The sequence below is a fragment of the Ceratina calcarata genome, unplaced genomic scaffold (assembly GCF_001652005.2).
Source record: "Ceratina calcarata isolate Rehan_Ccalc_2016 unplaced genomic scaffold, ASM165200v1 scaffold151.2, whole genome shotgun sequence".
NCBI classification, from domain to species: Eukaryota; Metazoa; Arthropoda; class Insecta; order Hymenoptera; family Apidae; genus Ceratina; species Ceratina calcarata.
Genome location: NW_017136308.1, coordinates 698,432 through 726,201, shown reverse-complemented (window position 1 = coordinate 726,201; position 27,770 = coordinate 698,432). Strand labels below are relative to the sequence as shown.

The following is a 27,770-nucleotide window of genomic DNA, read 5'->3' as shown; positions in this document are numbered from 1 at the left end:
TATTTTGGACACGACTATCAATAGTATACAATTCCGTTTATTGAAACCTCGCATGCATTCGTACAAATGTCCGGTCTCGTCTTCTCGTTATTTCACTTTTGCAGCAGTCGTGTTCTACAAATTCTCTTTGACAACGGTCACCGTTTTCGATATACGTCGTCTCGCTATTCGTGAACATTCTCGTGTAGTTGTATACATACGTACACAAAGATAGTTTTAAGAAACTAATATTCACGTCAACAATTTCTCGTGTACTTAAACGAATCGTTAAACGTGCTCCAATTCAGTCCGTTTGAAAGTTATGAGGTAATAACCCGTTTAAACGGATTCGAATAATTTTATTAGCATGCATACGTGACGGTTCAAGGAAAGTAGACGCACGTAATCAGATTCGTTTTGATTCGAGACCTGAGAATCGTACAGAAATCATCCTGTTTAATAATGTACGGAATTTTCGTAGTTTAAAGGATAAAGTTTTCGAAGGCAAGATGTATATTTCAAAAGATTAAAGTTCGTAAAGTATCGATAAGTGTTCGAGAATTATTTAAAGGGTCGCTTTTCGTGTTTGCAGAAGTACACTCGATCGTGGATATTTTATTACACGGTACATACATTCGCGTGTCTCTTGTATGCGTGTATACATTATGTAAAATATTTTTTCTACCTAAAAGGATCTACTTACATACGTTTTTTTCGTGTCTTACGTCCGCCGAAATAATTTATTGTTTTCTTTTCGTTTAAATATCGAATAGCACCCGTTTTCCGTCGTTCCAGACGCGCGTAGTCACATTCTTCCTATCTTCTTCCTTTTGATACGCAGTCATAATTATAGATATTCTCTTAACACTTTAGATGATATTGTCAGAGCCGAGTTTACAAGTAGGAATGTGTACATTGAGATAAGATGTTAATATCTATCAGATGTTTAATTAAATTAGTGACTGCTGTGATATGTCTCTCACTTAATTTATTAAATCGTTAATCAACATGTTTCACGCTTTTAACGATAAGTGATTTAAGCCTGAGCGGACGTAGCTATAAAAAATGGATGTGACCTAATTGGTCACGTATCTATATTAAGTTCTTCGTGACTAGCGATACGAAAGCACCGGCTTTATTGATTTTCAAGCGCGATACCTTCGAAATGATACACTTCTCATAAATCGTGTTAAAACTTCGTCACGTGCATCTAATCCTTTCTTCAGGATACTCTAGCAACGTTCTCGACTTAAACAATTGGAATTATACGTGCGGTGAATTAATTTTCATCATTAATTTGCATAAATGTAGGCGCGATCTGCATGTCTCACTTGTTGCATGTAAACTCGGCTGAGACGCAGCATGCTAACATTTCCTCGTATCGTATTTATTGAATCGTGAGAAGAACTCACGATCGCCGTGACGATTCGTATGAAATGATCGAATTAAAAGCTATTGCACGTTTCGTCGCTTATCGTATATATGCGACAATATAATTCAGTATGAAATAATTGCAACAACGACTGAATAACAATAATACAAAAATCAATCGTAAATTCAAAGAAAACAATGAAACAAAATATAAAACTCAGTTTGAATTAAACAATCAACGAGAACCATTTTATAATTCATTAGAAACATTTTTCTTCTATTATGATAGATTAATGGTTTTCATGTATGACGCGCCACTAAATAATCATCATGGTGCCAGTTAATCATTAAATTATTTAAATGTTTAATAAGCAAGATCAATGAATAAATAATTTTCCAATGTGCTCGTTGCTTGGAAATCGTAACGAGGATAGAGGTATCATGTGAACGAACGTGAAGTTATTCAAAACGAAACAAAGATCTCACTGTGCTCCAAAGACAACGTGTATCTTCATGTATAGTCTCGTCTACAGATACGTATCGTACAGTTCCGTCGGAATTCTGTGAAATTACCTCCGTTTATGATACATTGCACTTACTTTTGCGCAACGCGAAAATGTACGCGCGTTTTATTTACATACCGTTCTCTTCTCTCATATCTCTATCAAAATCTTAACGCTCTATCGCTTTGCGGTTAACTACCTTCAGCTACTCGCTATACGAACGGATCGATCTACTTCTTTTAAAAGGAACAAGTGAGTCACACACAGTTCTACTATTGCACTTAAATAAAAATCGAATCGCGTGCAGAGTCCAATTCAATTCTGATCGTAGAATTCTATGATTTGTTGTATTAATATACAATTAATTGTTGTGGTTTGTGATAAACAATTTTTTTTTTAATAAATATTGTGAAATAGAAAGATACTCGAGTAATATATACGACATCAGAAACTTCGTCTCGTCACGGCGCTTGCACATTGGACTGTCGATTCGTGTGTCACTCACCTTTTACGAAGTACGAAGTTTTGTACAAATAATTTAGCGACAGACACTTTACACATTACATGTGTACTGGGAATGAACTTGGTCCAGCTGAATTAAGGGTAAGCGTCGCAGTTTTCCGCGCGGTATCGACAGAAATTATATGAAAACGACTGCACACGCGAAAAAAGAAAAGGACTCACGGGATGAAGGAAGATAGAGAGAAAAATCTCTGTTTATAGAGAAAATATCATGACGAGTGAAGCGGCGATCTTCTATGAAGCCCAGGGAGTCTGTGTAACAATAATGGTCAAAGTTGAAATCTTTGCCGAAGAGTATAATAGATCAGAGTGGATGATCAAGGCTAGTCGTCCATGTGGAACGATGCCTCCCGAGTTTCTGAGTGGTCTCGGCGATTCTTTCTCGGAGACCGCAAGAAGTAGCGTTTCTCCTTCCGAACTGTATTCCCTCTCGCGCCAGAACTATTCAACTGGTAATTATGGTCAGAATCATGATGGTCAGGACGCCAGAGTGGTCCTGTGCCAAGAGGCGTGTTGCTGCTGTTGCTGCTGATGCTGGAGCTGCTGGAGCTGCTGTTGTTGCTGATGGTTGTTACGGTATTGATGATGATGCTGATGCTGATGATGTTGCTGCTGCCTCTTCTGGCTGTAACACCAGAAACAGGATTTTACAATTACTATCACAATGTCGACTGAATTCTTGTGTCGCGACGAGTATTTGGTACGCGTGGGCGTGCGATAACCGTGATTCCAGTCGTGGCTACTTACTATGAACTAGTGAGTTATGCATCAGCCCACGCGTAAACTCCGCTTTTAATTATCTGATGTTGCGAAAACGACGACCGCATTGTGATTACATTGTTTTCGATTGTGAGAGTCGTGAATGGTAAATCACTTACTCTTTACGAAACTCATGGTTTAAAAAAAAAATATTATTATAACATGTATCTTCTTTGAGTTGCGATTTTTGCGATGGACGAGTGAAAACGTTTTTTCACATGTTATAAAAATTCATTTATCTACTAACTCGTAATGGTATTGCAAAATGTTACGGGTAAACGAGATTTAGAAATGTCTGTGTACTTCGCTCCGTGTTTCGAGTTGTTTAAATTGAAGATGTGAAGAAGTGAAAGGAGCACTAAATACCTACCTTAGGGCATATACTATTGGAGGGAGGCAGCTTCTCAAGAGTTACAGGTGCAGACGGGGTAGAAATGTTTAGCGTTTAGCTATCACATGCCGTCTCACAACATGGTATTAGTTACAACACATTCCCCTTGCTTATCAGTAAGCGATATGAAGGAGAAAGTTCATGGCCAATTTTGTGCTATGGAAAGAAGACAGCATGTAGATAATGTAATGACAGCATGTGATTTTTTAGGGATTTGTCTGCACTTTCGACGAATGGAAGCTGCTTCCAGTAGTATATGCTCTAAGATACCATAAAAGCGCGTGTGCTTGATTTATCGACGATCGAGAATATATGCACAGTTTTACGTGTTGGAAAAAATTATGTTCACTGTATTGAATGAGACCGTGTTCAGAGTTAAAAATTGAATTTCGCATGTGCACCATGGTACGTAATCTACGAGGGTATAAACAGTTTTATGCAGGTCACACCGAAATTATGAAGTAAGTGACGTTTGTCGACGAAAATAATGAGAAATTTAGCTGGAGCTGTAACGCAACGCTCGACTCATGTTTCTAAATATGTAACGTCTCATTATGTAGTGACTTCTGCCTGTTACATGAGATTCTGACAGGCAGAAGTGCCGGACGAAACAATTTCAGCAAAGTATAGTTGTATAAAATCCTTGCAACAAAATAGTCACGTCGCGTGTACAAAATGTCGAGTACAGCAGAGCGTGACTACGAGCGTGTTAAGCGCATTTTTTCATCGTCCCTGAACAGATTCTACTGTAACAGCTTTTATCGCCTTCATTCCTCAAATCGAGAATGATGGATCGTGCGAAGCACGAACTTGCAAAATCGTCGATGTACACATTTAATCTGACAAAACAGGTAAAACCTGCAAGAGTTAATTTGACAAGCTAAAAAATCAAAACATATGTGGGAACTCGATGATTGTAGACAAAAGAATTAATGGGAGAAAAATCAGAACAACAAGTTATCGATTTGCTTGATTTTAAAACTCGTGCTTGATATCCGAGAAGTCTATACGTGTTTCGCTAAATTTTCGTCAACGCGTGTCAATCATGTGAGTTAAACGTTACATAATCACGAATGGAATTAATCGTGAAATGACGTATTGCTAAAAAAGAGTCACATTTCTATGTTATTTACACGATTTCAGACGACTGAGCTGTGTAAGAACTGAAATATTATGGATAATCGAATGGAAAGTTTTTGCGACAGTATAAAAACTGCAAGCATAACAATTTTATTAATAAATGAAAACTTAATATTCATTTTTAAGATAGCCTACATCTAACCATTTTTATTGTTCTCATAAGAAAATCGTTCTGCGAATTATAACGTGAAACGGTCATCGGAGTGAGAACGTAATCCTTCGACAGGCGATCGATCCTGAATAATTCAATTAAAACGAAAAGAAAAAGTATCTCGTACGTTTGCCGACGTTTTAAAATGGCAATGAAAAAGATTTCAGATGGTCAGGAAGGGGGGAAGAATTTTTTCGAGCAATTAACATTCGATACGTGGGACGAAGCGACGTAGTCGTAACCGAAAACAGATGTGCCAATTATAACAATGAAGGTTTGGCGAGTTCCAACGTGCTCCCGTAATATCGACGAAAACGAGATTACGCCGTTGAATCGTAATTGTATCGAGATGCAAATTAACTCCTTTCCGTCCCGAGCCCCCGGCTGGCACGCTGGAATAGCCGGTAATTACATCGCTCTGTGATTCGGACGTTTCAACTGGTATACCTGCTTTTACTTTTTTCTTCATTCTTTGCCTACTCATCTCTGCGGTGTGCAAGTATAACCGTGGATAACGAGACACGGTTCGTTTCGTCGGAGATTAAAGCCACTTGGATCATTCCTGAATTAACCACTGATAGGTAAATCTGTTATCGTGTTCGGATCGCACGCGGCGTTTCTCCTCTGTTAAGCCGAATTATTTCCATATCACGAATGGGAGGAGAAATTCCTCCGTCGCGTCGTCGGAGTGACTGAAATGACGTTACCAGAGACGAAATACTGGCTCTTCTTTCACAAGCTCGTATGTACGAGGACGTTTTAATTAAACCAGTAACGAAGCACCGCGTTACGTTTTTTCATCACGTCGAGGGATATGAAAAAAATAATTATAATCAATAACTGTTTGATAGATCACTGCAGAACAGGTAATAATATTATCAAGCTAGCGATTCATTAATTAGAACTGGATGAGATACGTTTTTCCTAATTAATACTTACATATGTATAGTATTAATTACTAGTTTGTTAATTGTCTTGCTGCAATTTTGATGAATGATTAGTCTAATGTAAGTATATAAATATTATTTGCTATCATTCTTGACACACTACGAGATAATACGGTCCGTAAGGTTCCCAACATTCGGAACGCGTATACATATTTTACGTTTCACTCCAGTAAGTTTTAACATTCACGAAACCTCTCTTGATTATGTATCGGGGCTGTTACCTTAAGCATCATAATTGACTTAAAGTGCAGGTTGCATATAAATCGCGCATATAAAAAAATCACATATATGTACCCACGTGAAACCAGAATGGCAATGCGTGAAATAAGAGTTCATAACGCGATGGCCATTAAAGATCGTGCGGTTTGGGGAATTATAATGAATTACTTTCTGGTCCACGGAACGAGTTCATGAAGCAACCGCGTGCATTAAGACGGGCAAAATATTTGGTAATCGATCACTGCTTCAGGTTTAAGCTTATTCAGGTATAAGGTTATTAATAGCTAATAGTAAAGTCATTACATTACATGACCTTACTCACTATATTAAGCAGTATATTTTTAGGATCTACATTGTGCTGTTATGAATAGAAAAATAATGCTGCTGAAGTGGTTTTCAAATAACTATAGCTTTGCCTGATCTGTGCCATTTTAGACTTTAAGCCAATTTGGCGCATAATTACGTGTAATTAAAATAATTTGTTTTCAAAGAAATTATTGATCGTCTTACTTTATCGCAGAAATTATTATTTTTATCCTTTGCAAGAAAGATTACAAAATCAGTTTAAACAATCTATCCTTGTTTGTTCACAGCAAGCATAAAAAAAATGTCTATAAATAGTATGCAAATAATATGCAAATGAAATATGAAAAGACCTAGTAAATATGGATGTAAGAGGTAAGCGATAGATCTAATAAATAGGTGATATGCCCTGATTACTGTTTAATTTAAATATTATTTTTAGAATGCAACCTTGTTGTATGTCATTAATTGAACCATTTTCATTTTCATTTCCTTTCTCACCCATTCCATAACCTTTTTTCCTTTCATTCTCACATTCTCTAATCGAATAATTGCAATTCATTATTTATTCATTATTTAACTATAACAATGTCCAGTGTAAGATTATATGTATGACTACCTATATACGTATCATTATATTCATAAGTGCTATTAATTATGTATGCAGAAAATTACAGTTAAATGCAGTAGCCAGCCATGAAAATTGTTTGATCTTTGCATCATACTCTAAGAAACGGATCGATTAATCATATTATTATTTTCATTTCTTTATTTCAAACAATTCTTCATGCTCAGGTTGCTGAAATATTATTTATGCTGCGATCCGATAATTTAAAGACAAAGCGTGGAACGTATATTATTAAATCGATCCTTTCGATAATGAAACCCTTAAGCAAAAAAGATTGTACTGGAAACTCTCATCAAGCCACGCACGAGAACCCCTCTTTCACATGTACCATGCGTTTCAAGATATTCCGTTCTAACTAATTATAACTTGCAACGTTTGTGAAACAGCCTCGATACAAACGCGTATCGGCGATCCTTCGTTTCTATAATTTATGCAAACCGACCGAGCCGCGCGGCACTATGATTCGCTCGTTTATACTGTTTCGCGAACAAGCGTTATAAAGAATGAACTCCCGATCCGTGTAGGGGTCGAGTATCCAGGTTTTTTATCCACCGACGACGTGGATGGGAGATACCCTGTCGAGAGATTCATTCGCGAGGAGCTTGCAATCGTCGGGATATACATCTACAACTATGTCGTATACAATATTTTTCTCTTTGTCTACGTGGATGGCTTGCCGTCTCAAATAAATCAAGAATCAATCTATACGCGTACTACCTCCTTAAAAATTACTGACTTAAAAGCGTCTGGCTTTTTCAGGACGATCAGGGAAGGTATTTAAACACGCATGGCTGTAATGAAAAAAGCTGCTCCGTCCATCATCGGATTCAGCACTCAACTCTCGTATGATTTATTCGTTTCAGATGTTTATTTCATTTCTATAATATATTCCATAATTTTCTTTTCTGTTCAGTTTCTGTACGTGACACCGAACGCTCAATTAGTTTCTTAGACTGACGTGCTCGGTGCGCGAATATTTAGTTAGATAGTGCGTCATTCGACGCCGATCGATGTATTCTAAGTAGTTTAAATACAAAAGGTGGAAAAATATCGTTTTCACAAATTTAAAATTTTATTCGGAGATGTTTATCCATGAGAATTTATTCATATAAAATAGGTTACCGTAAGTGTATGTAATATGATGACAAGTCTGACACAACAATGTAATACAAAATTCATATGTAGCACATTTGAATGAACTCAATGACTAATGAATGGTATTAGTATACGTATAAATCAACAATCAGAGGATACAATCTCGCGGGCTGGACAGTTTTATTGGTTTCGATATGATATAAACCTCATTTTGTTAATCTCTTTATGCATAGTACATCAAGTAGTACAAGAAATTAAACAGCTCTTATAGTTCATACGTGTAATCGTTCATTCTACATCATTAGTGTTCGTGCTTTTCCGAATCTCATGCATATTTATGGAGGAAATAGAACGCGGGATCAACGGTCGTAGTTCAATTATTCAAGTACGGCTAAATTAAAAACGCTCATAATTATGGTTAAACTATCGAAGCGCTGTTACTTAACTACACCGTAACGTCGTTTTAACACCTGACATTAATTTTCGTTTAATTTGCGATACATGCAGCGATGATTCGATACGTTATGTTAGCAGCAGTCACGCTCAATGAATAATTGCATCGCTAGATGTGCATGTCGTCTGTTTCCCGTTTTCAGTGGACGTTACGTTTTATTAAGAGCTTAATGGAAAAGTAAACGAATTCTACTTTGTTAATTGTGATTGAACGACGCGTTTTATTGAAACTATCACTGTTGTTTGATCGATAAATGTTCTTGTCAGAAGCGACGGTATCAATTAAAACCTGTTCGCGAAACTGCATCCTCTTGTTACTTCAATGCAATTTTTCATCTACTGAAGGTTAATTCTACTTATTACAGTATTTATTATTATTATATATTCGGATATTTTTAATGCAAGGTACAGTCAGCCTTCATAAACGGGTAGCCAGATTTATAAAGGTATGCCGGAGAAGTCACGTGGTCTCTGTGTAAACTAAGAATTGCCATCGAATTGCGTAGTCGGTATCACTTAAGACAGAAGTGTCATCGTAAAAAAGGTAGTGTATCCTTAGTTTCTGAAAATTTTCGAGTACTGTACTATGGCTGGTGGACGCGTATAGCTGTTAGTAGCAGCTCGAAGAGTACCGGTACTTCGCTCATAACGACTCTTCGGGTATACACGAGGAGGATCGATCGAGGTGCCGTCGCTCCGCACGTGCGCACTGCCGTTACATCCTCTACTCCCTTTGCCACCCCTGTGGATTTTGCCCTTCCCTTCTTTACTACTTTCCTTTTCCCTATCTTTATCACTGGTTCCTGTCCCTATCATCTCTTCTTTTACCTACTTCTAGTTCTATTTGCTATCTCCCTTCCAATTTTTTCTCTTTTAGCTTTCTCCGGTATCATTACCTATTCCCTTTCATGGTGTCCCTCGTACCGTCTTTCTTGCTCCCGTTTCGCCGGCGCCCTACGCCACGCCGCAAAACCCACCCTTCCATGTACCACCACCCACGTATCCATGTACCAGCCACCCACACGCGTGCGTGTTCACGCAGCGAACACGTGTGTGCGTATGGAAAATTGGATGCGTAACACGGTCCGCTTGTATCCGACAATAATATAACTAACAAAAATGCAGTTCTCCGCAAAACGAGTTCTGAATACAAGTTTCCTATTATTACTAATTTATAGTACCATATCAATCCCGCCCCTCGATATATTATTCACATTTATTGATACGCTCATATCGTGTAACATGTACTACTACTTTTTTACTGAAAAAAAATTGAACATGATATCAGAAATTAGTCTCTCGTTCCAGTTATAGGCAGATGTAATGATATCAGACAGGAGTTATTGTTATACGCCATGCCTGGGAATACGCGAATAGAAAATCAAGTACCCGTTCATTGATCCTTCCCTTTGTAATATATACGCTGTTATATAGTTTTTTCTTTTAAGAAACACGGGCTAATTTCTCCCGGACACATAATGGTCGCGAAAGGCCATAGTCTCTCGTCGCGTCGCAGGATACGTTCTCATTATTTGTAGTTTACAAGTCATTTGACTTTCGTATACATTTATATGCCTCCTGTAAACGCTAAATTTTATTGGTAAATATTTCTCTTGCCCAGATCTGATTTTTCTAATAAAATTATTCTGATAAATTCTGGAAAAATCAATTTTTGGTTTACAAGAAATACGGATTAATTCCGACCGGAAACATTGCCGCGTTAAAAGCTATGGTATCACGTCGCGTCGCGTCGCGTCGCTTCGTCGCGCGTCACAGGATACATTCGCATTGTTCGTTGTTTGCAAGTCCTTTGACCTTTGCACGCCTGAACGTGACTCCTGCAGATGCTAAAATTTTTCGATAGATATTTCTCTTATTTAGATTTGATTCTGATTATAGAACAGGGAATTCAATAAGTTTTAGGGAAAGTTCGTCCATGAACGTTTCATGTGAGATTGATACCCTCCGTGAGAAATTCGCACATGTATACGACGTCGAGGCAGACGTCAATATTTTTTATATGAACATGAATAATGTACTGGTTTTACACCGATAATAATGTACTGGTTTTACATTCGAACAATTTTATACACTAACTTTTTCATTTTGTTTATATAGACGGGAGGATACAAAACTTAAGTACGTTGAATAAATATTCGCGGTTCTGTTCATACGTGTCACGAATGAAGGGGAGGAAACATTCGTGAAAAGAGAGCCACGTGGCGACAGCGGTGACACGTGCTTCGTATTCCCCCGTCTTCGTACGAATCTGTCGGAACCAAAGTGAAACAGGTCCAAAATTAACTCAATACGTGTTGTTCAGGAATTCACAACAAACTTCTAAAGTTCCTATTTGCTACAAGTTCTCAAAAACGCTTCGCGCTTAGACTTTCGTACATTTCGTACTGAATCAACATGAAATGAAAAAATTGTATATTGTATAAATTGTAATAAGTTTTATATTTGAGCTAAATAAAAATGTTAAACATAATTGCAATTTTTATATATAACAATTGCATCAGTGGCTCAAATTATTTTTGTATCAACCTAATATTTTCAACCGCACGATGTGTTTTTCTAATGACATTGCGGGCATTTAAAGCCGTTGAGAAATAGATTAGAGCATTGACCAGGGTCTATGAACTGAACATGTTGAGACAGAATCCACCCACCTAGTTGCAGGAACACATTGTTCTATAAGGTCGGTATATCATACGAACATCGATCCGTGAGAGCGGTCTCATGACTCTTCGCTTGGTAAACTACAAATCTCGCCGCCCTAAAGTGACTGCCACGTGTTACCCCGTGTCTGTTTTCCCTCGGCCCTTAGCTGTTACAAATACGTCGAAATTTAATCCTATTCGAGGGATCGATCAATCGGATCAATTAGGGGAAGAAACGCGTTCAAGCAAATAAGGATTGCGTAATCTGAATTCCTTCACAAGACTTTTGCGTGTAATGTCATTTATGCGGAGTATGAAGGGTCGTCCAACGAGAGCCTCAAGGCATTTTCTTGTAAATATGTACTTACGGATGCGATAAAAATGATTTGAGATAACGTGTAAGAAACGTTTAAGGGTGAGCATTTACACGATATTATTTTTTGGTAAAAGGACATAAATACTATGAAATACAATAAAAATCTTGGAAATTCGCTATATTTAAACATGTTTTTTTTACATAAGACTTCCGGAAACTGTTATCAAAAGATCTTTTAGAATGAATCTACAAATATGCGAATTAATAGCTAGACATTATCCTCTCTATTGTCTCACTTTTTTCTTATACGTATAGAACAAATGGAACTGTGCGAAATGAAAGCAGGAAGAACGAAATTCTATAGAAGCTAGTACCTCATTGAAAGGAAATAATTATATAACTTTAATTATTAGTATAATCATATAACTTTAATAATAATATAACTTTAATTATTAGTTCCGTACTAATAGTTAAGTATAATAATCATATAACTTTAATTATTAGTTCCGTACTAATATTTAGAGTTCTTATATGAGTAATTACCAGTAAAAATATTAGTCACAGTACTAGAAGTCATTATCGGTTCCTCGATTTTCATAAAATAATTTTCGAGTTCTTGGTAAGCGAATTATCTTTTTCATCATCCCAGATTCAATGCATTATAAATGTAATTGAAGATTCGTTATCAAAAAGGAGAAGTAGCGAAATCTACGATACACGGTTTAATTAAGTATCTTATAGTATAATTGGAAGTAATGTATAATAATTGTGTAAATTGATGAGTATTTTGTTAAAAAATGTTGAAATCAATTAAACGATATTAAACCACAAAAATGTTTTTGTTGGTTTTCTCTCTCAGCAAGCAGGAATTCAAAATACTCGCTGTTTCATACACTTCAATTTGAGTATTATCCAATTTCATTTTCCAATAATTACATTCCAAGTGTTATTGCACAAAATCAACCAACAGAGCACTCATCAATTAATAATGTTATTTAATGAACTTATACATGTATTATCTTTACTATTCAATCTTGTTGACACAAATTATTCCATTTTCAATTAGATAAATTCATAATAGTGTACGAAAGTATGACAGATGATTAACGACCAAAAAATCCAAACTCCAGAAAGAAAACATTTCATGTGCACCACACTAATAGATACATGTAATTATGTAATGCTTGTCCTCCCTGTATTCGATAGGTTCTTTCATATATCGTTGATTTGATTCGATTGATATGTCTGTCGATTCCTTGCTCTGATTTTCGTCTTACGTCTCTTTCGTTGGCGCGGCATAAATTCATAATTTCTTAAAGCAGTGCTTCTCTAGAAATAGATCTGCGAGTGTCCTGAATGCCAATGGCGTCATTAAAACTAGATCGCGTACTTTCTTGCGACTACTGACCGAGATTTCGCATGTGTTCACTACGATGTGCCTCCCGCGATATCAGACCGTATTCTGTAATTCGAGCATCTTCTGGTAATATCTGTACGCATTTAAGATCGACTTCAGGTGTAGGTACGTACGCTCCCCGTTCCGTCCCGCCCTTGAGCCAGGTATCTCGAGTATCGACAAGTATCTCACATATCTCGCGTAACTCGAGCATCATCTCACTCTCTTCTTTGTGCGGAAGGCAGTACGTACGCTATGCAGCCAGTAGTGAAGTGTGTCTACTTCGTGTAAGTAGTAGTAGCCCATTGCTAACGGCAATCGTGGACAATGCTTAGCACTGGCTTAACGGCAGCGCGTGGCGTATACCTAACTCGCGTTTTGCAGATGCTCACGCGAACCTCGGACCAACGGGTTACCTTGAAATTTTTCGTTAATCTGTTTTCGCGGAAACGAAGTCCGCATGAGAACACATGATACGGTCGAAAATATTCTATTCCATTTTTAGGAATGACAAAGTTTTATTTTATCATGTTACTGTACAAACAGGGTTCTTACTTGTTTATAGATTGGTTTCGTCTTTGATGCGGTATCGTATGATGCATAGTTGTACTTCATGACACGATGAGCCGGTAATTATATTTTTGTACGATGCGAGTCATTTGAGACGTTAATTTCAGTAATTATCCCGAAGAACGTGTTATTTCTGAACATGTTTCCTGCCGCGGGTAATTTGTATCCAGGCGAAAATTATATGTCGTAATTAATAATCATGTTAAATTAATTCTTCCACATCTATACCACTTTCTTTCTAAAGATCCCCCTAGCGACTTAATTAAACCAGTTTCCTCGTATCTCAATTATTTCGTCGGTTATTGAAAGGAGTTCCGAAAACAGAAAAACACAGAGAATTTCATCGATCGAGAAAACGAGAGATGTTTTTAAGCCGATTCCTCAGAAGTGTCGTTCGTATTCATCGATCCGTTTCTAAAGGAGTGTTCACATCGACGAGGCAAAGTAGTTGTCCCTTGACGTAAGTCATACCGAAATGTTTATGAACTAGACTTTTTAAAAAGAGCATGAGAGTCTAATTTACGATCCTCTGCTCTTCATAAAGCAAGAATAATGAAAAAGCAGAAGACAAAGAAATGGAAGTATATCGTAACGTGCCAAAAATGGACAAAAGGGAGAAGAAGAAAAGAGTACACGCAGATGATTGGAAAGAAGTGGTTAGATTTCAAGTGGAATAATGGAAAAAAAACTCGATGAAAAGGAAGGGGATGGGAGCATGCGACGAAACGGTGGAGGGAAAGGAACCCAATTAGAAACATAAAATAGAGCAAAAGGAGTGGAGTATTGGTAGGGAAAAACTGAATAAGAAGTGGAAAAATGAAGAGTAAAAAGAGAAGAATTTAAAGAGGCTGGATATAACAGGAAAGAAGGGGGAGGGAATCAACGGATGGAGAAAAATGAGAGAATACAGAGATCAAGATGAAGAGAAAGATAGAGACAAGTTCTTACTATCCTCGTCGTTTTATCCCTCCCTCCTCTGTCTCTCTTTCGCTCTCGCTCTCTCTCTCTCTCTCGCTGTCTCTCTTTGGGGCAGAAACGTGGGCGTGGACGTAGGCGAGGTAAGCCTTCAGGGCCGGCGAACATCGACCGATCCAACTGAACGCATCGTAAATCGTGACCTGCCTCGTGATTCTCTCGAACGCGAACACTGATAGACACACCGATACGATTCATCATCAGTTCAAATTTTGTGGTGGCCAACGGAAAACAACGCTCCGTTTCTTGTCGAATTCAAAGACAGTAGCGAGATTTATAATTGAGCCAGCTTCTGAGAAGCACGAAGTAGTATAAGTCAACGCTTCTAGTGCATTTCTTTTTAGATTTGATCTACCTTTTGACGAACATCTTAACGTCAATATCATCGTAAAATGCAGTTTTGTAATGGCAGAACAAATACTAGCAAATGGAATCCTATTTATAATGCTGCACTCTTAAGAATATTTTACTATGATTCTCAACGTGTCGATTATTCAAAACTGACGGGATCAGCAAATATTGGCGGGTGAATGAAGAAACGAAGTAAACCAGGCGACAAATGCAAACAAGAGCATAAGGGAAATTAACAATTGTACGCCGGCGACATGTTCGTGACGCGGGGAATCGCATGGAAATGAAATCGGAAGACGTCCGTAATTTGTCGCTCGACAGCGGACAATGAGAAAACAAGGAGAAAAAAGACTAACGAACGGTTTATCGATAATGTGTTTTAAACGGTGCAATATCGGGACGAAAGCGTAAATACGTAAAATCGCGTCGCGTTTGTCGTGCAGTAATATCCATAATCAGTCGTATCGGGAACACGAAACGACGTGTCTCACGTGTCTGAATGGACTCCAGCGGAAAAACGTTAAAACGAGCTTTGATTTTAATTTCCTGCACTCTGTCCCCCCGTCGCGTTGCGTAGGTGGCCTGCGGCTTTCGAATTCCCGTTGCCACGATCGATGAACGTTCGTGTCGTCACATGAGAACCCTCCTTTAATACCTCTCCCTCTCATTAAAGCCGTCCGCTGAACTCGGAGAGTAGCATCCTAATGCTATTTACACAAGTGCTCCGCCGGAGCGAAAGGGCGTTCGAAACAGTACCTCGTGTGTACCTCCTCTCTTCTCTTCGCATCGCGCCTCACCGTGCCGAACGTGTTACAATAAAATATCCATTTGTTTTGTGTCTTATCCAACTGCCGTTTAAATCTCTATAACGCCGCGCGATCGTTATACTATATCCGTACCCCTAAGAGCAGGGGGGTAAAATCAGGTTATATGGCACAATTAACGTAGAATTCTTTATATAACGATTAAAGTTCTTCCATGTTTGCTATTATATTCCGTATTTTAGGCGAAAGAAGGATTACGAAAATGAAGAGAATAAGTAATATGAGAGAATTATTGGAGATAAAGTATGTACTTATATGTATCTGAACTGGTTTTAATAAAATAATAAATCCCAACCTTAATACCAAGACATTTACGAAACGTGAACTACTTTGAGACTAATACATTAATGATACCTTGGAATTAATTTATACTATACCCTTGGTACTGATTGCGTCTGCGCTCGCTTAAATTCCAAGAAAGAAGTTTCTGCCGTCCGTGAATTCTATTATTGTCTCCGACAATGAGAGTAATTTTAATGAGTACATTATAATAAGAAATAACGGAAACAATGAGGAGAATCAAGGGAGTTAATGATTTAGAATCTTAAGACTTCTTCATTAGAAATGAAACGAAGCTGCCGGCAACTCGAAAATTAATTTTCATTAGTTTTTCATTAACGACGTTACAATGTCCAGGGCGACTTAATTAATTTCGCGTCCCTATTTAATTTTTTCTCATCTTCTTACGCGGAGGTAAAAGAAGTTATATATAATATAGATTATATATAATTTGAGAAGAGAGCTTGAAATAGTTATTTCGCTAACAATACGACGCCTATTTGAAGCGGAGGCACAATTATTAAATCTTTCGTATGAACTGTGCAGATATGAATGTAGCTCACGAGATTCCACTGTTTCGTCCTCGATTCTATTTCACCGTGAGCACAATGCGACAACTCACGAATATGATTATCGGTTCTTCATAATAATATGGACCCTGAATTTGAAATATCTGCTTACGCAACATCTGGTCGCGAAAACGTAGACACAGCAGAGCAAGGAACGTAGGGCAAAACACGGAGAGCCACGACCCACTTTCGTGTCGTGCCAATTGCTGATCGTGGAACACTCGCAGTCGTAATTAGAGAAGTCTCGATCACCAATTAGAGGCCACGTGTGGTATAAGATCGGTCGTCAGAATTCGACCACCTCGTGAGAACGTTGCCACATACGACTGGAGATGCGTCTCGACTTGTTTCACAAACATCTATCTACAATTGCGTGTACGGGATATCTGAACAGTCGTATCGGTCTTACACTTTATATAGAGCGAAACTGTTGAAAGAAATACAAGTTTCAGAAACCGAATTTAGCAATAATTCTCTTTACAATTTGAATTTTGCTAATCGTCCTTGGTCTTTCTCATATAATCTCGAATACATTTTACGAGCCATCATAGGACACAAGAAATGAACTAGACTATAACTTCTTATCTCGTGTATGAAATTTTAAGACGATCCAATGTCAACGATTTGACATTGTTATTCGTTTTGACTGTCGTCAGTGCCACCCACGAGCATTCTATTCCGGCGGGTCTAAATCGTGGCCTCGTGAAATTTCATATGGCAGACGTTCAACGGCGAGTAAATTATGGTAGGCCGAGTGCTCGATCCACTTCGGTCTCAATATTCTCGAGGAGATTAACAGCTAGAAAGTTCAAGAATTCCGTCTGTCCGTTCCGAGACGAATGATCCAATTCGTTGATCGAATGAATCCATCCCGGTAAATAGTGCGCATTTAACATCGGATTTTTCGGATTAAAACCGTGAAAATTCGATGGCACACTTAATAGAAAAGTGTGTCGAAACCAATATTATTTTTCTTGGCATCGACCTGATGTTAAAGCTAATTTCAAAACACTAAATCGTCGGTCGTCGTTACTTGTTATCGCGATGTTCACGTGGTTTTACATTGTCATAAACTTTATTTACGTGCCATAAATAAATGTAGGACGATTATGCACCGGAGTAGCTAGTATCTGCCTTTCAACACGAAGAGACGATATAACGATCGTTAATTAAAGACAGTAAGAATCGACGCTTCTTATTCATTGGCAATAGTAAAGTGCGCATTATTTTTCAGAGCAGTCGACTTTCACTGTTAAAAATGTAGTAGCTACTTTCGTTGTGTTAGATTTTTAAAAAGAACTTTGTAACTATCTCTGTGCATCGCGGCCCACGTATTCACAATTTTATTGTTAGACATAAAGCTGTGACCTATCCACGTGTGGAATTTAATAGCTCATCTAACGACGCGTGGTCACTAATTGATAAATTGAAATTTAATTGTCCTTCACTATTGAATGAGAACGATGGTACGCGATGGTGAAAGTAACAAGGGTAAGACGCTTGTAGCTGCAAACTAGGTGATGAATTGACTAATTACGAGTGTTCGAAGACGAAAAAAGAAGGGAAGATCGATGCATCGCGATTATCAATTAATTACGGCCAAACGTAATAGTCACGAGGATGATAAAGAAATTCTCCAAGTTCATTAAGACCGATTGCTAATTGAATAATACGTTGTGAAATGTTGATGCTTAATTATTGCTTACTCCGACACATGTTCGTAGCGTAGCTATAAGTACATAAGTTATTCGATGACTTTCGATTATTTAATAGCTACACGTGTGTCCATCGATTACATAGATACGTAAGTGACGAGTAGTTGAAATTAATTAATGAAAGTCGAACTTTTATTCTTGTTAGTAAAAATAATAAAAGAATGCAAGACTCGAAGTAGTTTTTGAAGACTGATGACCTCAAAAAGTTTTAACTCCAATTATCTTTTATCTACCTATTTGAATTCTCTATCCTTAATCATTTATGGTCAACAAGCGATACTTTCACGTTAACAATAACGAAGCGCCGATTTATTTTCCTTTAAATGGCAACATCGCGTCTGCAAGTTTAAAGTTTAAATGCAAATTGCAAATGCGGCGACAGGTTAATACGAGGACACTCAATTTTATATGATCTCTTTTTCCTACTTTTCGTCCACCACTCTTTTGCATTAATTGCAGTCGACATCGCGAGGGCCAGACGCGTTCCACTTCAATGCAATATGTGCAACATATTTTTTGCTCGTTACCGGAAAAGGAATGAAATAACTGTGCGTAGAATAACATTTTGGAAAGCAAAGAAGTTTAGTTGAAGAGCAGTTTGTGCATGAAAATGAAATGAACTTGAGTTACGTACGATTTATTCTGCTTCTTAAGATTTCTACATCTTTTCGAAAATAGGATAACGTAATCTTCTCTAGCGCGTTGATAACAAAATGTTGTTCTAGATTTATGTTCATGCATTTACTGTATTTTTTACTATGAAAAGAATGAATAGATTAATGATCACACGAAATAATATCCAGAGAGTACGTGAAATGAACTAAAATATACCAATAAAATGTTAACAATTAAGACACATGAGGCATGATCGCGGTAGAATACATTTTCCCTCGTGGAAACAATTTGTAATAAATGAAACAAAGTGTTGCGTGCATAGTGAAAGAAATTTGGTATAGCCTGATATAAAAAAGGAAGAAGAACAAAAGAATTACCTGCTGAACAGAGGATGCCAGAGTTGCGATTCGTCAGGCGAATTGGCGGTGGAACTGACTACCGGTTCCTGCTTAAGCAGTCCGTTTCTAACCCTGAGCAGCGGCAGATATGAGACAACAGCGTTGTTGCTGTTATTTCTTCGACTACTGGAGAGATCGATCGGCGCCGGCATTAGCGTGCCGATCGGTTTGCAGCTTAGCTTCGGTCTCGTTTGCGACGCGGTCCTCGTTTCGTTGCTCGCGTGACCGGACCCTTTGTTAGTGCCGTTGATGCTGCTCCTGGTATGGGACTGTCGTGATCGCGAGACCGGGCCCTCGCCGTGATCGAGGACGTACTGAAGATGAGCCAACGATATCACTAGTAAATCTGGATCCCTGAGAAGATCCGGTCGGGTCAACGCCTCCGGCAACCTCAACTCCGGCCTCGAAGCTAACAATTTCGGGATTTCAATGGCCGGAGCCGCCGCAAGACCCGGCAGATAGTCCCTGGGTACCAAAAGCGGGTCGGGTATTAAATGGCCGGAAGTTTCGACCAACTCTCTAAGCTGACTAGCAGGATCCAGGAGCTTGTCGGTGCTACTGGACGTAGCGAAGGCTTCCTCCATCGCGTGCATGCGCACCTTCCCCGATGATTTCTGATGATAGGAACTCGATTGGTTTTTCTGCTTCATCGATGTCCACTCGGTACACATTGGCCTCTTGAGTGTGGCACGATCCACCACGGGATACGTGTTGTGGATGTCGCCGCTGGAAATCGGCTTGCCCGAGTTCTTTACTTCTTGGACGCTCAGTCTCTCCTGGAAAGTTCTGTTCTCGTTTTTCTTCGCACTGCCAGCTTTATCTTCGTCCTTCGGGAGGTCTATACGAATAGGCAGATGATCGCTAGGCACCTGATCGCAACGACTCGAGAGATCCTTTTGCTTCTCGTAGTCCCGTAGTTCCAACTGATTGGGCGACGACAGGAGACCTTTCAAGGTTAGATCGTTCCTCGCGTCCTCAGAACAGGACACGGAACAGGGAGGACTAGGCAACAGTCTCTCAAGGTAGGCTGAAGAGGGTCTCCTGGAAGCCGGAGAACATGGGATTCCACTTGGTTGCGGCGAGACGACCGTTCCACGGGTTCTGAGTTCCTCCAGGACTTGTTCGTCAAAATGTTCCACATCTTGGAATCTGCTTTTCGCCTGGGCCTCGCTGTTTCTGACCTGTTTGTGGAAATAATCGGACTCACAGGCTAAAGACTCGTTTTTCTGTTGCCTGAGATCTTCCAATACCTGGGAATCGTAATCATCCTCATCATCCTCCTCAATCTCCCTTTCGTCCTCGACCTCCTCGCGAGAAAATCTGTCCAGCTTAGATACGTAAGCTTCGTTCTTCGTAAAATTCACCGTACTTTCCGGCGACTCGACACGTGATTTGGTGCTCGGAGAAATTGCATTGCTCGTAACCACCACAGAACTTCGGTACCGGTAACTGGGTATGATGATAGACAAACCGGGAAGGTTTTTCGGAGAAGCCGCTGTATCCCTCGTTTCCGTGACTGAATCCACATTCTTCAACAACCTTTCCACGCACTCCGCCTGGGAATCCGGGGATCTACTCGACGACGATGCCTTAGAGGCTGGTCTCGACGGCGTTGCCGAGATTTTAGTATCCTCCGGCGTGTGGATCCTGGTAACGGATATTGAAAGACCCGGGGTTTTTCTCAGCGCATCCAGGATCTTTGAACTGTCATTGTAATCCATCTTCGCCGGCTCCCCTGGCTCATCGGGTCGTTCCTCTGTAGCTTCCAGTCGCGCATCGTCATCGACTTCGATACTTTGCCACTTAGTGTTGGAACTCGATTTACACTTCGGTCGCTTGCCGACACCACCATCCGCCTCGGCGATTTTACACGACTCAGGAGTCTTACTTATTACAGAAACGTAGACGACATCGTTTTTTAGTCCAGGCTTCTCTTCAATTCCCACGATTTCGTAGTTCGCGAGGACCTTCTCCTCGTGTATCTCTATCTTATCGTCAGCAAGATTCTCATCGATGTCTTCCTGTCGAAAAATCGAGATCACGTTCGATCTCCTTTGTTCCTCTAGCTCCATCAGCACTGCAGAGTTCGAATCTTTGATTTCGCTCTCGCTCGCAGTCGCTTTGCCATGGAAGTTCTCGTTGAGAATCTCGTATGTTTTTGTTGAATCGACGGGCAGATCGGCAGTAGGTGTATCGGTGGCTAAAACCGGCGAAGCAGTGACATCGATCATGTTCAGTATATCCTGAATACCTGACTTATTCACATGCCTTCGTTTTTCATTATCCATCGTCGATTTCTCCTCGTCAGTGATACTATCATCCTCGGCCTGTTGTTTCTCGACGATTTCCCGTCTCTGAAGAGCATTCCGATACACACCCCCGGGCAATCGGGAAAGGTGTAGCTGTTCCAGCACTACCCGTGGCTGGAACAACTTGTTCTCCTGCAACCTTTCAAGGTTATTCCTCGCGTTGCATCTCGCTGCTTCCTCCTCCGCCTTGTTCTCATCACCCTCCTCATCTTCCTCCACTTCGTCCTCCTCCTCGGAACACGACGCGGCACTTGGTTGGTCTTCGTCCCAATTGATCCTCGCGTAGTTTCGCATCTCCTCCAACGGGAAACCGTAACCGTGTCTATGTTTACTCTTTCTGTTAAACTCACCGCAACTTCTCTTCTTTCCATCGCCGTCTGCGGCGATCAAACCGTTCGTACGTCCGTTCGCCAGCTCTTCCCCAAGGATACGCTGCTGATGAACGTTCGTCGTTACGCGTGCCACTTGTTTCCCTTTTTCTTCGTTCGCGTCGGACGTATTCGAAGAGTTCGCGCTGCACGTCTTTTGGGACGCGACACCGAACCCGATCGAGTACATGTTGGAGGCGGTCCTCGGTATCGAACGCCATCCTTGCGCCGTCTTTGTTAACTTAATACGATTTCGTTTATCATAATCCTCGCATTTCACCTCGACGATCCTCTGCTCGCGTTGCGACGCCCAGAGGAATATCGGATTCACCTTTGGCCGTTTTTCGTCCGGTTCCTCTGATCGGTCCTCACTGACTTGCTCCTGGTGATGTTTCTGATGATGGTGATGGTGGTGGTGATGATGATGGTGATGGTGATGATGATGGTGACGTCTTTGACGACGGGGCGCTGTGCCCCGTGCAGGGGCCCCGCTCATCACTCCATCCAACGAGCGGTTATTACTCTGCCACTCGTCCACCGAAACGACTTCTTCTTCCTTCAACTGTACCCGCTTTTTCGTTCCTGTCTAATAACTTTCAATTACACCGGTTTATCTATTCGGCGTTGCAACGTCTAATAACTGCACACGCTCCAAATATTCGCCGTACATAAAAATCCACGAGAATTTCGAAGTCAGCTTGATCGAACCTCGGGCCATTGACATTGTTGAGGTCGACGTTCATCCGGTTATCGAACCGCGGCGCGATGCAAGTCGATTTTCATCGGGGCATCTACAACGTCGATTTGCATCGAGCTTGTGGCGTCGACTCCGTCGAGCTTACGGCTGGCAGCACTGAATATGTTCGACCCATCGAGCTTCTCTCAAACCTATCTCACTCCGTTCGCCGGGTCTATTTCTCTCCACGTTTCACTCGCTCTCACACTCGGTGCTTGCACGCTGGTCGCGCCGACCTCGTCGCACCCTAAATCTCTCTCTTCGAAATTCTTTTAATCCTTTCCACCGCGTTTCAAACGGCCGAGACCTCAAGGTCCGCTTCCAGGCAGTCGCCGTTCTCCGGTTCTCTCAGTTTACCTCTAAATATTTCGTCCCACCGGAGACTAGCCAGGGGCACCCTTAGTCTTGCCCATACATTCAACGACGAGGTCGTGGTAGCTGTCGAACAATTGTCATCGATGACATAACACCCAAAGGATCCTATATCACCGGTTACACGTCGTTACGCGCGGAGTCACTGTCTGGGAGCTACTGTCCGTACCTCCTCGTTGCCTTCCACTTCGTCGCCACCGCCCCCGCTCCGCGGAATCGTGTCTCAGTGACGAACCTATCCGCGGAGCCCCAATCTTATTCACAGTTCACCAAATTCTATGCAAACCATGAAGCAATGTATATAAAGCACTTGAATCGATCTTGAAATTTATTTAAATCGGAACAAATTTTATTCGAGTATTGCAATTCCGAATTGTTTCTCGAATAATGAAAACTGAAACCTTTATTCGTTACCAAACTTTAGTTTACACGGTTTATCTGCCTTTGATCGTTTGTCAGCTAAAGCCGAAATTGAGCATCAAGTAAAATTTCAGATAAATATACTTTCATAATTTACGACTGATGAATTTGTTAATACTTAAGTGTTTAGTTACGCTATTTAGTAAAATATGGAATTGCAATAATTATTTTCAAAGTTATTACTATTTCAGTACATATTCACTTTGCATTTCTCTTATACCATGTACAGATCCTGTAAGCACTAAATACAACATATCTGTACACAATTTCTTAATACAAAAGTATTTAACTATTTCCACACAAATATTTAATTATTTTCAACGAAGTTATGCTGTATATGACATCAAGTATAACATCGTAGTAGCTGTGAAGAAAAAATACATGAAAATGTTTCTCAGAAGTGCGTTACAATGAATTTATTTATTTAGCAAATTGGAAATTGACCACTGCGATTGTTTGAACGCGAATACGGGGTGATAACAGGAATTGTGCCGTCAGTATCGCGTTCATACCCCTCACCCCGAGGTAGCTAGCTCGCGACCGGAGCACCGACCACGAAGAGAGACGGAGGGAACAACGAACGAGGACAGATAGAGTGTAAGAGAATGGAATAACCTGTGTGTATATACGGGTATACAGAGTGTACCAAAGGTAACTTCGATTACAATGGTATCAACCATTTTATCAGTGTTATAACGAAGAAAAATTGCACCGATGAATTTACACGTATCGACGACCTTTCTACGCTTTTACTCTCTTTAACTATGATTATGAATAACTAAAGTTTTTAAAATTTTTGTCTATCTTCAATATGTATTATAACGAAGGTAGAAGGTCGAGACATTTTCAAACTTCAAACAAATATTCTCTTTGAACATCTCTTTTATTCACGGTCTTTTCAAATAGGATAGAGCTCGGATTAATGGGGGAAAGGTATTGAACTTCATCCTAACATTCCGTTCGTAGCTAATGATTTAGAAAAAAATGTTATTCCATCGCGCGGAAACGAAAAATTTCAATTATTTCAACCGTGTCTCATTCGAATGAACAAGATGCCAATGTATTGGAGGTTTTCCGGGAAAAAGGCATTCACAAGTCACAAATGAAACCAGACAAAAAAGAATAGTACAAACGAAAGAAGAGTGCTGGTATTTTGTGGACGAGAGATTTAACCGTGTCTCCGACGTGGAACTAGTTTTCGATAAACGAGCACCTCCTCGTTAAGTGGCTCCACGAAGGGGGCCGAAATCGTACTCACCCTATATCCCCCGAGAGTGTTAGGACAGCGAGAGGGACGGGACGCGAAACGTGAACGTAGGAGGGAAAGGGAGGAATCGGGTACGAGGAGGGAGCAGCGGGACAGAGAGAGAGAAATATTTTTATTAAAAGAAGGGAGGGGTAAGCTAATGGAGGAAGAGAGACAGATTTCGCGACGCAGTACACCGTGTCGGATGCTGATGCTGCATTAAGCCCCGTTTGCACTTCCGCCCTACCATTCGTGGGCTTCGATCCTTCCCGACTCTGTCCCCTCGTTTTTAATAATTTCCACTTTACGCGATATTCGTGACGTTCACGTTGAGAACGACACGCCCGCTTTTTAGCTTTCAGCTGATCGCGAGCAACAGTTCAATCGAGCAATTTTTAATGAAACGGTGCTCTTTGAAAATATAACGTTAACTTATTTCACGAAGCCGAGGACGCATATATAAATGTTGTATGCGCGTAGGAACACGAGGTTTTTATCAAATGCATAATTATCTTCAACGTACTTCCTGCACGCCTATTCGACGTATATTTGTATGTACATTTCAAAGAGAGGGTACACAGCGAAATTCACAATGCAAGGTCTCATTGTGCCAGAGAACCATCGACAAACAATGTTACAAGGAGGGGACTGCGTGCCTAAGGATATAATCATAAAAGAAATCCTTCCAAACGGAAGCACTATTGACTCGGCTCCGTTCCGTGGCATCGCGCAGTCAATGGTATCGACCCGACGATTCATAACTTTGTCAAGCTGCTACTCGCGATCTTATCCATTCAGCAACGATTTTAACTAGCATATTGTTTGAATAGAACTGAATATTATTACTCCCTTGAGCGAACGTGTAATAGCAACTCGATATTGTATGTTACGTTAGTTCTATGTTCATCTCTATGGTATTCGATTAGGTATTCAACAATCTATATCCATATATTCAGCATGTTGAATAAAAAATGTCACGTCATTTTGTTTCCTTGTTAATTCCATCGAAAATAAGATTTCTGCTTATTCAAAGAGAACTAATAATTCTAATGTAGGTCTTTTTAGATGTATTTCATTTTGCTTGTGATTTTATATGAAAGAGAGGTGGAAACTGATGAAACATTTTTTCAAATAGTAGTTTCATAACATTTTAGAGCTCATTGACTGATATTCACACGGGTGAAATACTTCATCGGATACTCGATGTTCAACACCCGTGTTTATGAAAATTTCTCATTCAGAGTTATCTACATCTGGGATAACACCACCGTAGCTGCTCAAATTTTAAGGCATTTTTGGAAATCTTTTAGAGAAAGAGCAAAGTGTACAGAAAGTCTATTTGAGATTATTTATTATATGCGTATGTTCTAAAGTATAAAAAAACAGTTCTCGTAATTTTTTTATTAAAATGACAGCCCAGCAGCAACTATTTGAAGACATTCTTAAAATTCAAGCCAAAATAAAATGTAATCCTGCAAACCATTTTGTACTAGCTTGCAACAAAAAACCAGAAATGTTCATTTTTCGAATCATTTAAAATCCTTCAGTGGATAGTCGTTTTTAAAAAATTTCCATGTGTGATGTAGAAGACTCTAAGTATGTATCTATTATTTTTAAAAGTATAAAGAATATTTTAAACCAAGAAAAATTTGTTTCTTGACTACCAGTCATAATGATGTTACCCATTAAATTCGGCTCTATTAGCAATTGAGTAGATCTGATCGTATCGTGATTGTCCGTTTGGCTGGGAAAGAGCCGACAGGGAAATAGAAGAAGATGCATTTTTCTCGATTCAAGGTTCATCGAGGGCCGCATTCTTCCGCCGGTGCCACGGAGTTCCTGCTATGTCGTAGACAAAATTGTCGCGAGTCTCGCGTGCGTTCACGGTCAGTGACGTCTCCCTTCTACATACGTATTCTCATTCTCCCTTGTCGCGTCCTGGATGTCCATCACGTGACCTTGCTAGTGTACCTTGTGTTTGCCACGATGCGATGCGACACGACGTCGCGAGTAACCACGACAAAGAGCAAAGCTATCCTGGTGAAACTGACTTATACCCATTACTTTCTGTCTGTTCTACTCATATTCAAGATCGGCAACAATAATTCATGTAGTTTTATTCCTGAGTCCATATTGAAAATGTACACTATCATAATAAGTAAACGAAAGTGTGTATTATGTGTATTAAAAAAAGAGTATAATTGTATTAAATAGAAAACATGATTTAAACTAAATTGAGTGAAACGCCTTTTAAATTTTAGAATTATTGGTCGCCACTTCATAGTATAATATATTTTTTTATTTGACTTTGTTATTTTAATGTAATATTTCACTTTTTGAGTCTAAAAAGCAAACGTCTCGTTTAAAATGTTCTTAAACTGGTATTTTTATTCGTTAGAAGAAATCAATGCCTCCACCCTCGAGCGCGATTACTGTTGGTAACAACTGAATCACATGAGTAGCTTCCGCCAGGTAATTCGAGAAAGTCTACGCTTGATAGAGTACTGTGGAAGTCTACTTGAATTCTGATAAGTACTGGATAGTGATACAAGACAGATTAAATGTCGACGCCTCCCTTTGTTTATCTTATGAAGCATTCTTGCTTGAACAATTAAAAATGCATTGAATTCAATAAATGGTAATTACATTAGATGTACTACGCAATTAGGACGGGTCATATCTCGAATTAGGAACAGATAGAAAAAACTGTAATGGGAAAAGTTGAATGGTATGATAGTGTCTCTTCCTCTGCGTTTTCGTCTTCTTTAAGAATGTAACGATGCACCGACGAAATACAAATGTACTTTGTGTTTAAATAGAGCTGCATATATTTTCTTACGAGACACTCTGAAGTAAACAAGAGCAGTATTTTGTGACGTATCTCATATTTTTGATTCCCCTGTACAATTTCTTCTTATCTCTTACTAAATTCCAAATATAAGCCGTCGCAATTCCCTGACGCACACTGTACATATACATATAAATAGAGAAACATACTTTTTTACATTTATGTTTAATAATGCTTTACGTTTTAAAAATGATATCACATACTATGTAAAATAATAGTGAAGTACATGTACATTCCTAATGTAAAATTCAATTAAGAATGTATTGGCTATACAGTCAATCCCAAAAGTTTATGTACTTTAGAAAAACGCATTTCCTATAATTAAAAAGAAATCAGACG

At 39.5% G+C, this 27,770-nt stretch overlaps 1 protein-coding gene across 1 annotated transcript; it reads right to left on the bottom strand.

Annotated features, from left to right (window-relative positions):
* LOC108632196 (uncharacterized) lies at positions 1-23,099 on the bottom strand. Its single transcript, XM_018036617.2, has 2 exons — positions 19,112-23,099; positions 1-3,000 (listed from the first exon to the last, which is right to left on the bottom strand). The coding sequence occupies exons 1-2, from the start codon at positions 22,303-22,305 to the stop codon at positions 2,853-2,855; spliced, it is 3,342 nt and encodes a 1,113-aa protein (XP_017892106.1). The 5' UTR covers positions 22,306-23,099; the 3' UTR covers positions 1-2,852.
* Positions 23,100-27,770: the final 4,671 nt, after the last annotated feature.

What these genes read in the sequence shown, in the direction of transcription:
- LOC108632196 (XM_018036617.2), bottom strand. Translation starts at nt 22,305, where the DNA reads ATGAGCGGGGCCCCTGCACGGGGCACAGCGCCCCGTCGTCAAAGACGT. An exon ending in TGGCATCCTCTGTTCAGCAG is followed by an intron (nt 3,001 to 19,111) that starts GTAATTCTTTTG and finishes CTGGTGTTACAG; the next exon opens with CCAGAAGAGGCAGCAGCAAC.